The 12,206-nt window shown below is 36.0% G+C and overlaps 1 protein-coding gene across 3 annotated transcripts in view; it reads right to left on the bottom strand.

The window, feature by feature from the left end:
* Positions 1-12,206, bottom strand: part of PLCB1 (phospholipase C beta 1) — an 891,415-nt gene that overhangs the window by 343,533 nt on the left and 535,676 nt on the right. For all 3 annotated transcript variants that reach the window (XM_072634430.1, XM_072634433.1, XM_072634431.1), the window contains exon 4: positions 1,827-1,964. In XM_072634430.1, the coding sequence (XP_072490531.1) occupies positions 1,827-1,964 (138 nt within the window). The remainder of the gene's footprint in view (positions 1-1,826; positions 1,965-12,206) is intronic.

Raw genomic sequence — 12,206 nt, 5'->3', positions numbered from 1 at the left:
ACCTGAATTCTGTGTTTTTTCCTCTTTTTAAATTTCCTCTTTTCTTGAAATAAAGACTTCTATTAATGCCAGGAAGAAACACAAAGCATGGTACCTAGAGCATCTAGGCAACTGGCAATAGCGTAAGGAAGGGGACACCTAGAAAATATAATTAGAATGTCACTTGGTGCCCAACTGAGATATTGCATGCAATTAACTGAATTCCCTTGCTGGATAATGAACACAGTGACATGCCATCACCCTGTATGCATAAGAAAGGAAGAACTAAGTCACAAAGTATCACATATTTGTTAAATACTTTCTGTGTTCAGAAACCTGAAGTGGGTAGTAGGGGGCCATATAATGACTAAAAAAAGACTTGGTCCTTATCTCAGTGGAGTTCACAATTTAGTAAGGTGATGAGATGCATATGAAATGCATGATGAAAAGTGATACATAAATTCATAAACAGTGCAAATTAAATGTTATGTGAGTTATGAAGGGAAAACAGCTGCTACTAACTTAAAGGGAAAGGATTTATGAAGAAGATAGCATTTGTGCTTTGCCTTAAAAGCTGAGCAGGATTTCAACAGAAATAGGGAAGAGGAAGGTATTCCAGGAATTCAGAACAGAGGGAGCAGACATCGTTGCAGGGCAACGTGTGGCATGTTATTTGAAATGACATGCATTTCTGTTCTGCTGGAGTACAGCACATGTGGAGTGCAATCATCTGAAATATAGTAAGAATTAAAGTAGTGCCTGGTTATTAGGCATCACATGGGTCATAGCTTTAGAGCTGGAAGGAATCTTAGACATCTAGGCTTAGACATCACACAGGTAGGAGGTGACAGAAACAGAATTTGATCCCAGGTCCTCTTATTCAAAATCCAATGTCTTTCCCATTCTCAGGGGCCTTGAATGCCCATAAGGAGTTTAAAGTTTTCTTAGTAGGTAATAAGGAATCCTTGAATAGTCCCAAGAAGGGGAGTTAAATGATTCAATCTTCAAAATTTCCTATAATTATTTTGAAGGTCTGACTTCATAGGAATGGCTACATCAACAAAGATCACAAACTTTATGAGCTTTAGAATATTGTCTTCATGAGTTATTAAATTCTCCCTCCATGCCCCCAAATTATTACTTGATGTCCTATATCATGAGTCTCTTTTAGCTTGGCAGAACCTAACAGAGCTTCTATTGGCAAAGAAATAAAGAATCCAGGTTCAACTCCATGCTACTATGAGGTATGACAATAGTCTTTGATGGAAAGATCTGTGCACAAGGAAGCAATGGTGTAATGAATGTAGTGGAGGAGGCAGAGGGTAAAAGAAGAAAGGCTGGATTACATGCTATTGCCACTGCCCAGGTGATTGGCAAAGCAGGCCTGTGCTAGCGTATAGGAGAAAGATAGGAAAGAGAATGCAAGAGAGACTGATGAGGTTTTTTAAAAAAAGGCAAATATTGACCAACTGACTTACTCTCAGTGGAAATTGCTTAATGATCTTACAGATGAAAATGTTCCTTTCAACTCCCACTGGAACCTGCTGTATTATTTACCTTAGTTCTTAATATTTTATAGCTTAACAACTCAATTGATTTTCATTTTAAAAAGAGACTGGTGGTGGTGGTAAAGTGAATACCACTGCAATGTCTCTGTCTTAATTTTACATTAAGTATGACAAAATGTCAATTTCTTCCCAAGGACATTAACAAAATATTGCCGAGGTAGTAAGTACCTTTTAGGGTTTTTCTGGGTTGTCATGCCCATGTAGCAGGGCATGAAGGCAGTAGTAGCAGAAGCATTTTTCTAATATAATAAAGGATTTTTAAGCTTCAATACACTTTACCTTGGCTACTTCTTCTTGAAATGCTACTAAATTCAAATAGGAAATGTTGACCAAATCCGGACCATATACCACAGTTATCATTCGATGTTCCAGGCGTCCTATGTTCCCCACATCCAAGAGCTCACGTAATTTTGGGTCCTGCAAAATAAATATTAGAAAATCAATCATCATATGATAATAATGATTATCAAGCTTTACACAATGTTTTTGAGGTTTACAAAACACTTAACATACATTATTTCATTAGAATTTCACAACCACGATATGAAGTAGGAGTTTCATTATCCCCATTTTATGATGAAGAATCTGAGGATGATAGAGATTAAGTGACTTTTCTAAGACCACAAAGCTATAAATGTCTGAAACAACATTTGAGCTCCAGTCTTCTTGACTCTCACTATACCACATAACTGCCTCTGAAGAGAATTATGCTTTTTTCTAATTTTGATGTAATAAAATTATTTTATTTCAGAACTACAATTATTATAAAATTGATCTACTTGTTTAACCTGAAAAGTTGCTGTAGAAAGTGATATACTTCTAGGGATCGAAGACACCAAGATCATGTAATCTAGTCCAACAGCATTCTCCTACCTGTAATTCACAAAAGCTATATAGAAGCTAGGATTACAGTGATAGCCTAGACTTGAAGTTAGAAGTATAAAGTTCAAACTTTAGTTCCTATTACTTAGTATATGTAGAACTATGGACAAATCACATCACTTCACCTTATCTTATAGTGGCTCAGTTTTCTGATTTATAAAATAAAGTTGTTGGACTCCATCTTTCTAGCTGCAAATTCCATGACTCCCCAGGGAATATTCTTTCAACTATACCATGTTCCATCAATACATTTACAAATTCCTTTTGTATCTTTAATAGCAAATAGCAAATTGTAATTACAATTAAAGCATTTTCCTTTTACCTCCTAATTTATAAAGAAGCCAACAGTATAGTATAACCAGCTCTTAATGGTTTTCAAGAGCCTACTGTTACATTTTCATTTTGACCATTTCAAAATAAGAAAATGACTAGTTCTACAAATCAGGGTTTGATTTATTATTTTGTTGATTATTTGGATTTAAGAAGATAATGGTAAAAATATTAATAATGCAGATTAAATTTTAAAGTATGCCATAATACATTTTAATAGAGTCTGTTGTTAAACATTAAGCACATCCCTGAATAGAAACATGGAATTCTCAGGGATGAATGAGAAGGTTCAGATTTAAAGAATATATTATTATACTACAGTCTAATCGTCTGTGATTATTATGAGGCTCAGACTAGCCTACTCAAAGAGGGTCAATAGCAAAAAGCTGGTCATAGGTGATGAATTACTTTAGCCAAGGAAAAAAATGAAGATGTCTTAAGAACATACAGAAGGGTTATGATTTCCATTTGTGATGGGTGTCTTCATATCAATTAAATAAAAGATATTTAAATTATTGAAACAAATGTTTTCATAGAAATATGTCTGAAATTTTCTGGGGCCTGATTTACTTAGCACATTATCAACAAAGTTGGAGTCTCTGAAGGATTTCACAATCTACATGGAATGCCTTTTCCTTGTGGAGATTATGCTGGGACTCTTCCACGACAGTTACAAACAACTTTGGCCAGTACATCTCCCTGCTATAAATCTGACTTGATATTAATGATAATGATATACATTCTTCTGTTTGCAGGCAATACTATGTTTATTATATCAAAACTTAAAACATTGTAAAACTTCCCAAGCAAGAATCAAAATCACCCAAAAGATTTTGGCCTAACTACCTAACACAGGAAAAAAAAGTGTCTGAAGAATGTCCAGATAACAATATGTAATATGCAACTGAATGGGCGATGGATGGTACTCATCTATAGGCATGTAGGAGCAGAACCTAACATGAGGAGGCACTGGGCATTGGGATATAATTGAAAAACTACAAAGATGATTTTAAAAATAATCTTTTTTAATGACTCCAAAATGTGTGTTTGTCCTTCGTTGCTGAAGAAGACTGTGCCATCAGAGAAATAATGACATGACTTGCACTTGACTTTGTTTTGAGTGAGGGAGGGCTGTGCAGGTCACCAGCCTCACTTCTCCTCCAGAGCCTTCTGGATCCAGTGACCAGATATTCATCAGGATGACTGGAGATGACCCAGGATGAGGCAATTGGGGTTAAATGACTTGCCCAAGGTCACACAGCTAGAGAGTGTCAAGTGTCTGAGGTGAGATTTGAACTCAGGTCCTCCTGACTCCTGCACTGGTCCTCTATCCACTGCACCACCTAGCTGCTCAATGACCCCAAGATGCTCCTTAAGACAAAGGCCCAACTTTTAAATTACATTATTTTCCCAGTGATATTTTATGTCTATGAGTCATGGAATCACATAATCACGTAATCTCCAAAAATTTAATTATCATACAAAGGATGATGGAGAGGTGCAGGGGTGGGGCATCATCATGCTGCAATATATCGCAAAGATTTAAGCAGGAAGACTGGTATAAAGGACGTCAATGAAGAAATGCATGTCCAGAAGAAAAAAGCAGGGAGGGGCAGTTATGTGACAAGAGTAATATATAATTTATAGAAAGTTCATGCGCTCTATTCATGTCTGTATAATGAAAATATGAATATTGTACCCAGTGGGTTGAGTGAGGGAACTTAAGGTAAATTTATGGGAAGATACAGATTAGAAGACTACAGAAGAGGCAGGAAAGGCCAAGCTCTGTTCTGTATCACATCTAAGAGACAACCGATCCATTGAAGTACGGAATTGTACCTGAAGCAGACAGTTAGAAACCATCGATCAACAAAAACATAAAGGGAATTAATAACTATAATTAGCACTTATGTAGAGCTTTATGGTTTGCAAAGTGCTTTAGAAGCATTTCATTTGATTCTCATAACTATTGGTACTACTATTATTGGTACTATCATTATTCCCATTTTACAGTTGAGGAAACTGAGGCAAAAAGAGGTGAGGTGACTTGCCTAGAGTCTCAAAGTCAGTGACAGCCACAGGATTCAGGTCTTCCTGATTTCATGTCCATTGTACCAACTAATTGCCATAAAAATACAACAACTATATTGACTAGTAGCAGTAGTAGCAGTAGTAGTAGTAGTAGTAGTAGTAGCAGTAGCAGTAGTAGTAGCAGTAGTAGTAGTAATAGTAGTAGTAGTAGTGCTTCTACTACTAACAACAATAATGCCACCAACCAAATGGCATTAATAATAATAATAGCAGGTATCACAACAGACTGGACCTGGAATTCAAAGGACCTAAGTTCAAATCCTGCCTCAGATACTTACTAGTTGTGTAACCTGGGCAAGTCACTTAACCCTTTGTCTGCCTCAGTTTCTTCACCACAAATGAGGGTAATAGCACCTTTTCATTTGTTGTTCTCAGTCATTTTTTAGTTACATCCAACTCTTCATGACCTCATTTGGGGATTTCTTAGAAAAGATGTTGGGGTGGTTTCCCATTTCCTTCTCCAGTTCGTTTTACAGATGAAGAAACTGAGGCAAACAGAGTGTCTCAGGTCAGATTTGAATTCAGGAAGATGAATCTTTCTGACTCCAGTTCTGCCATTCTATCTACTGGACCACCTAACTGCCTGATAACAACAGCACCTACCTCTCAGGGTTGTTGTGAGGATCAAATATTTTTAAAATGATTTGTAAACTACACAAGGCAAATATTTCCATGTTCTCATGCTTAATCTATGAGGTTGTGTGATATATTGGACAGAGAGGTGGCTTCAGAGTCAAAAAGCTTTGAGTCAAGGTCCTACCTCTGACACTCATTGGCAATATGATCCTGGACAAGTCATGCGTTACCTCTCAGTGCTCTAGGCAGTTACTCAAGTCTTTAAATAGTAGAGAGAGAATATCAATCTCCATTGGCAGAAAAAGTCTCTCAGAGTTAGCTATACCAATGGGTTCACAAGTCCAGACTTATTTTTAATGTGAACATTTTTTTCATAAGTCTCTTTTGTTATATGTTTCTTAGTTAACTCAGTATGAAGTCTTAAGCTCTCTAGCATTCAATCATTCTGAGGAGACATTCTAAACGACAGTGTTTAGAATGTAAGATCACTGTGCTGCACTGACTGATCCTCTTCCACTCCTTCAGAAAGATTCAGAAGGAAAGGAGAAATACAACTGAGTGACTAATAGGCATTAGATCAATACTTTGACAAAATAAAATAATTTGCAGGCAAACTATTTAGTCTGTGATAGGGTTTCAGGGTTATTTGTCTAGCTAAATTGTGAGGACCAAAAGGACTGGCTATCTACTTGAATCGGATAGCTGTACTCTGATTGCAAAGACTCTACAATGAAGTCACTCACCCTAAACTTGAAAAGGTGCGTTACTTAACCACCTCATCCTGGCATCCTTGCTCAGGTCTGTAGAAACCAGAGTAATCTCTGTTTCAACATATTTCCTTCACTAAAACTGTAATCCAAACTGAGAACCTAGCATGCAATTTTTCCACTTTCATGAATTCACTGCAAAATAGAAAATGTTCACACAAAAAACTTATTGGTATGATCTAGAGAAAGAAAAATACAGAATTTTTAAAACTATATAACAATATTGTCAGGATAAAAAGGGGGAAAGGAAGTGTTTACTGGTCATTCTACAGGCATCAAGGTAGTGCAGTGGAGTGCAGGAAGACTCATCTTCCTGAGTTCAAATCTGACCTTAGACACTTACTAGCTGTGTGATCCTGGGCATGTCATAACTCTGTTTGCCTCAGTTTTCCATCTGTAAAATGAGCTGGAGAAGGAAATGCCAAAGTACTTCACTATCCTTGTCAAGAAAACCCTAAATGGGGTCATGGAAAGTTGAACATGAATAAAATAGCTAAACACACTGGTCATTCTAACACTAAAGAGGAATCTTCAGATGGATCAAAAAAATACCAGCTAAAAAACTACCTCTGGAACTTTAAATGTGTGTGACTGTAGGCAAGTGATTGAAATTCTCTCAGATTTATTTTTCTAACATAATAAATGGAGATCAAATCATATTTGCTACTGTGTTCACTGCTTTGTAAGGTAAGGACAGAATTAGAAAATACATGTAAAAGGGAAGAAGATACTATATATATATATCTATATGTATATAGATATATATATATATAGTCACTCATTTTGGCAAACAATTTTCTATTTTAGGACACATAAAAGATAAAACAATTCTTAGAAAATTCATGAAATTTACTGATTTCACTAAAATTTGAAGTCAATTACGTTATTAAATTCATTACTATCTGTAGTTCTGTACTGTTAGAAAAATATTTAGAAATCAATGTACTATATAATTTTTGACATTTTGCTTGTAGAGTCTTCCTTTCTGATTTTTCTCTGTAAATATCTCACCAAACCTAGTGGCAATCGCACCAACCCCATCTCCATCACCAATATATCTGGTTTTCAGAAACTTCCTGGTCAGCATTGTTACCTTTAAGTTTTCCTCCTCGAGTAACTTGAATGAGAAAAAAAATTAAAGGCAAGTAGAGATCCATTGGTAAAAAGGGTGTGGAAGGGAAAAGAGGATTTAAAGTTAGATGGAACATTTGAGATTATCCAGCACAGTGGTGGCAAATTTCAAATAGAAATGCAGTCACTGAATCGCGCATACAGATCCCGATGGGCCACATATTGACTTAGATGGGAGGGGGTGGGGGATCTTGGTAAAGATACTGGAGTGGTTTGCCCATTCCTCCTCCAACTCATTTTACAGATGAGGAAACTGAGGCAAACAAGGTTAAGTGACTTGCCTGAGGTTACACAGGTAGTAAGTGTCTGAGGCCACATTTGAACTCACAAAGATGAGTCTTTCTGATCCCAAGCCCCAGAGGTCTGTCCACTGTACCACCTAACTGCCCTAGAAAGTCATATATGGACATTACCTATCTTTTACTGCATTTGTATTTACTTTGTTACTTTTTATTTTTTAAATAAAAAAGTTGATTTTTTCAATTTTATTTTAGACTCAAACACCAGAACACAAATACAGAATAAAGAAAAAAATTATAAATTTAAGTATTGAAACTTAAATACAAAGAAAAAAAAAGGCATGTCATGTGCATATCAGAACATAAGAAAGGATTCAAAATACGTAATAAATTCTCAATTCAAGAAAGCCTGTATGATAAATATTGCATGTTGTATTGAGAGCTGTCCATCTTTTCTTTGCTTCCCTGTAAGTTTTGTTGTTCTTCGCTGTGCATTTTTAATTTTTTTTTTGCCTTTCTCCCCCCACCCCAAGGCTACAATTAAATGCAGACATATTTCTATGTAGATATAGATATGCACATACATATACAAACATATACTTTCCCTAACAAATTCTATTTCTTATCCTTGTTTTTGTTTGGCATCTCTTATTTCCTATCCCTCCTGACTTCTCTACTTTACTTCTACTCACTGCCTTGCCCTCCTACTACTTAGCCTACCCCGCCTCCAAGAAGCCCTCCCCTATTTTCCCTTTAATCTGGTTCCAGATGTATTGCAGATTATAAGAAGTCTGGGGCTGTGTGTTTGACATTTCTGACCCAGAACCACCTGTTCGTTTTATAGATTAAGGAACTGAGGCTTAGAGAAATGAAATAATTTGTATAATTCCACACAGTTGGTAATTAATAAAGCAGAGATTTGAACTTAGGGGCTTTTGAATCTATACCAAGTGTTCTTTTTATTAGAAAGTAGAACTGGTTAGAGAGTATGGATTCAGTTGGGGGGAACAGTCAGCAGAGGGAGAAAAATGATTAGCCATATGTATCAGTAAGCACCCTGCTATACACAGGGAGGGCCAGCTATCACAGGTTCTTAGATCTGCATTTATAAAAAGGCAACTTTTGAGGTGTCAACAATCACTTTAATTACATTCAACATACAGGGACCAACAGAAAGTCTTCCACTTATTTGACCAATACATACATACATACATACATACATACATACATACATACATAGTTACCAGACAGGGAAGCACCAACATCTGGGTTTTCAAAACCAGGGGTATGCTTAGCAGCTTCCCAGAGTCTCATCTGGCACACAAACGTTCTTTCAAAACTAAGCCCCAAAACAAAACCTCCCTTCAGAGTATATATACTCTTTTCAGAGCCAGCGTGCATGACCACTCATGACCCAGCGCCTCATTAGCGATCAGCAAAAGCTGTGGGCCTTCATAAGAAACAAGCCTCCCCCAATCAAGCCTCCCTCAATAGCTCCACCTGAGGCCTATCAGTGGGCGGAAGATTTTTAACTCCCATTACACTGTAATTGACATGTTTCTTAATGACATTTTTCATTAGAGCCAATGAGTAATAATTTTAAAAGGCTACCAGCCCTAAATGGATGATCAAAAGGGAGTCATGAAATATTTTATAGGAAAAAACAATGGTTATACGTAAAACATTTTTAGAGATAATTTTAAATTTGCAATAAGAAATAAAGAAAATCCTTTATAATTTTGCTCTGTAAACTCTATTCCAAATTGGTTTTATACTACTTTTATGTAGTATTCCATATATAATAGTCCTATTCTTTGTTATTTTTCTATAGCCTAAACTAGGAAAGAGTCTTCCTCCGAGGACATATTTTCCTTTAAAAAACAAAACCAAACCAAAAACTTCACTTTCTTTTTTAGAATATGACAGCTCAGGTTGACCTTCTTGCTTCAGAAACTCATTATTTGTTATTAGGTTACTGATGTGTCAGAGATGCTGGGCAAAAGATCTGTTGTAAAGGTTTATCTTTTTAAAGATTCTGTAAAACACCTATCATAAAATACACCTGCCACCTCAAGTGTCAACAACTGGTTATCAGTTACACTCGGTATAGATTCAAAAGCCCCTAAGCTCAAATCTCTGCTCTATTAATTACCAACTGTGTGGAATTAAACAAATGATTTAATTTTTCTGAGCCTCAGTTGACTCAAAGGGAAGAACTGGTGGGGAAATCATTGGAAATACAGTAACAGAAAAGGAGTTGAGGCAGGAGTAATACATCCAGGAAGATATGGAAAGGGATATGTTTTTATTATTATTATTAATTATTATCATCATATCACAGAAAAGAGACTGATGCTGATAGAGACTTTTTCATCTAGGGAAATATAATTCATTTCCAAATTTAAATAAAATCTAACAGAGTTCATGCTGAATGGGCATTAAAAAATGTCCACCTCTACTTTCATTTAAAGAGTACATGAAATAGTAAAATACAAAACCCAAACTCACAGGATCTGACTTTGATCTATCATACACCATATTTTTAAAGCAATGATTCTGTGAACATAATAGAACGGAAAAGGAAAATGAAATATAGCTTTTAGAAAGAAAACCATAGTCCCTTATCTCACAACATACAAAGTCCAATACTGGAAATAATGAGGAGGCTAGGTGGCTAAGCGGATAAAGTGAACCTGGAGCCAGGAAGACTTGATTAGGTTCAAATTCAATCATAGACACTTACTAGGCTGTGTGACTCTGGATAAGTTACTTAACCTCTGTTTACCTTAATCCACTGGAGAAGGAAATAGCAAACCACTCCAGTTATCTTTGCCAAGAAAACCCCATGGACAATATGTTCCACAGGGTCATGAAGAGTTGGACACAACTTAGCAATAACAACTGGAAATAAAGCAGAGAATTATAACCATAATATGTTGTATGAAAAACATTTCCATACATTTTTATGTAACATCATTCCAAAGAAAGTGTTACATGCTATATGAATGGGGAAGAACTCTATGAAACACGAGGATTCTGAGGAGGCTTCACTGAGGAGGTAGAACGATTTTTTAAATGAAAAGAAAAGAGAGTGGGGGAGTTGAGGAAATTAAGAGATTGTCTTTGTTGGAATGGTTGTCAACATGAACTCTGAAATTCCAGAGTGTGATAACAGTGAATGGGGTAGGGAGAATGAACCAGACGTATCACATTTCTCTACCAGAATAGTGAGGTGTTGAAATGAGTTGGATGTAGTTCATTTGGAAAGGGTATATCATGGATGTTTTTAGTCTGCTTTTCACAGGAATAAGAATGCAGAAGATAACCAAAGCTATTTGGTAAACATGAAATATAGTGTTTTAACTCAGCAGAGCTTTTTAAAGAGGCACTTAAACATTCTTCTAGAATAGCTAATATACATGCTTGGGAAGCTAAAGATCTGAATTGCGAGTAAAGCACAAAAGAATTATGCCAATTTTAAAATCTGCACCTATTTTGCTCATTTAAATGTAGGTGTTTCATGTGTAATCTATATCAGATTGCTTCTCTCTGGGAGGGAAGGATAGAACTTAGAACTCAAAACTAAAAAAATGCTTTAAAATGGTTTTAACATGTAATTGGGGAAAATGAAATATTATATAAAAAAGAATAAATGTATGTGCTGCATCTTCAGAACTGGATAGCCTCTGTTACATTTATCTATAAATCGACCTTACAAATATTTATGAAGATAGAGCACTGAAGGAAAGTGCATGAAGGCAGATGTCATATCTGAGACACTAAAACGTTTTAACAATCGAAGGCATAACAAAAATTATTATTAAAATAAGTTATAATTAGGATCCAGGAATATTCAAAGAATTTTTTAGAATGATTCATGGCCAAAGTCTAGCACCCCTTGAAATAATGAATCATATTTCACACATCAAAAGGACTTTCATAACGCTGGATTTGTGATGCTTATATAACTTCATCAGCTTAATTAGCCTACACAAATAAAAACTAAGATTTTTTGCGGGGGAGAACAGGAAATGAGGTTATAAAGTTGTTGAGTTTGGAATGTATATGGCATATGTTGACTGTGGTCTTCATAGCTAAAAAGGAGTGGGATTACCACTGCTCAGAAATGTGGGAAAGGGGATGGGTAGAATTAAGACTAGAGAAGGCAATAAATCTTCCAAACCCCTCCTCTGGCCCTAGGAAGCCCCATTTTCCTGAAACTCTGAATATAATTTTCACTAGTCAAGTTTTGCATCCTGTCTTGGAATTATCTTTTGGGCGATCACATGAAGGGAAGATGAGTGAAATCTTCCAGTCACTCTCCAGCAGCAACAGCAACTACCTATGGGCTTCATTATAACACAGAATCTATGTGGAAATGTAAGGATCTCTTCTCTCTACCCATAGGGTAGAGAGACTATGGTGCTTTTTTGGGTGTAATGGAAAGGCTGCAGTAAGGATCAAAACTGCTTTCAAAGTAAGATGCACATCTATGAGATTTATCTGCTATTAGAAATATCTACCAACTAACTCATAATTATAACTTATTTTAGCACTTTAGAATTTACTAAGTACTTTCCTCATGACTACACCGTGAGGTAGGCAGTTCATGCAAATATGACCTTTCATTTTGAAATCGAGGA

Source organism: Notamacropus eugenii, chromosome 1 (assembly GCF_028372415.1).
Source record: "Notamacropus eugenii isolate mMacEug1 chromosome 1, mMacEug1.pri_v2, whole genome shotgun sequence".
NCBI lineage: Eukaryota > Metazoa > Chordata > Mammalia > Diprotodontia > Macropodidae > Notamacropus > Notamacropus eugenii.
Note: the sequence above shows the minus strand (reverse complement) of the source record. Positions and strands in the feature narration are given on the sequence as shown.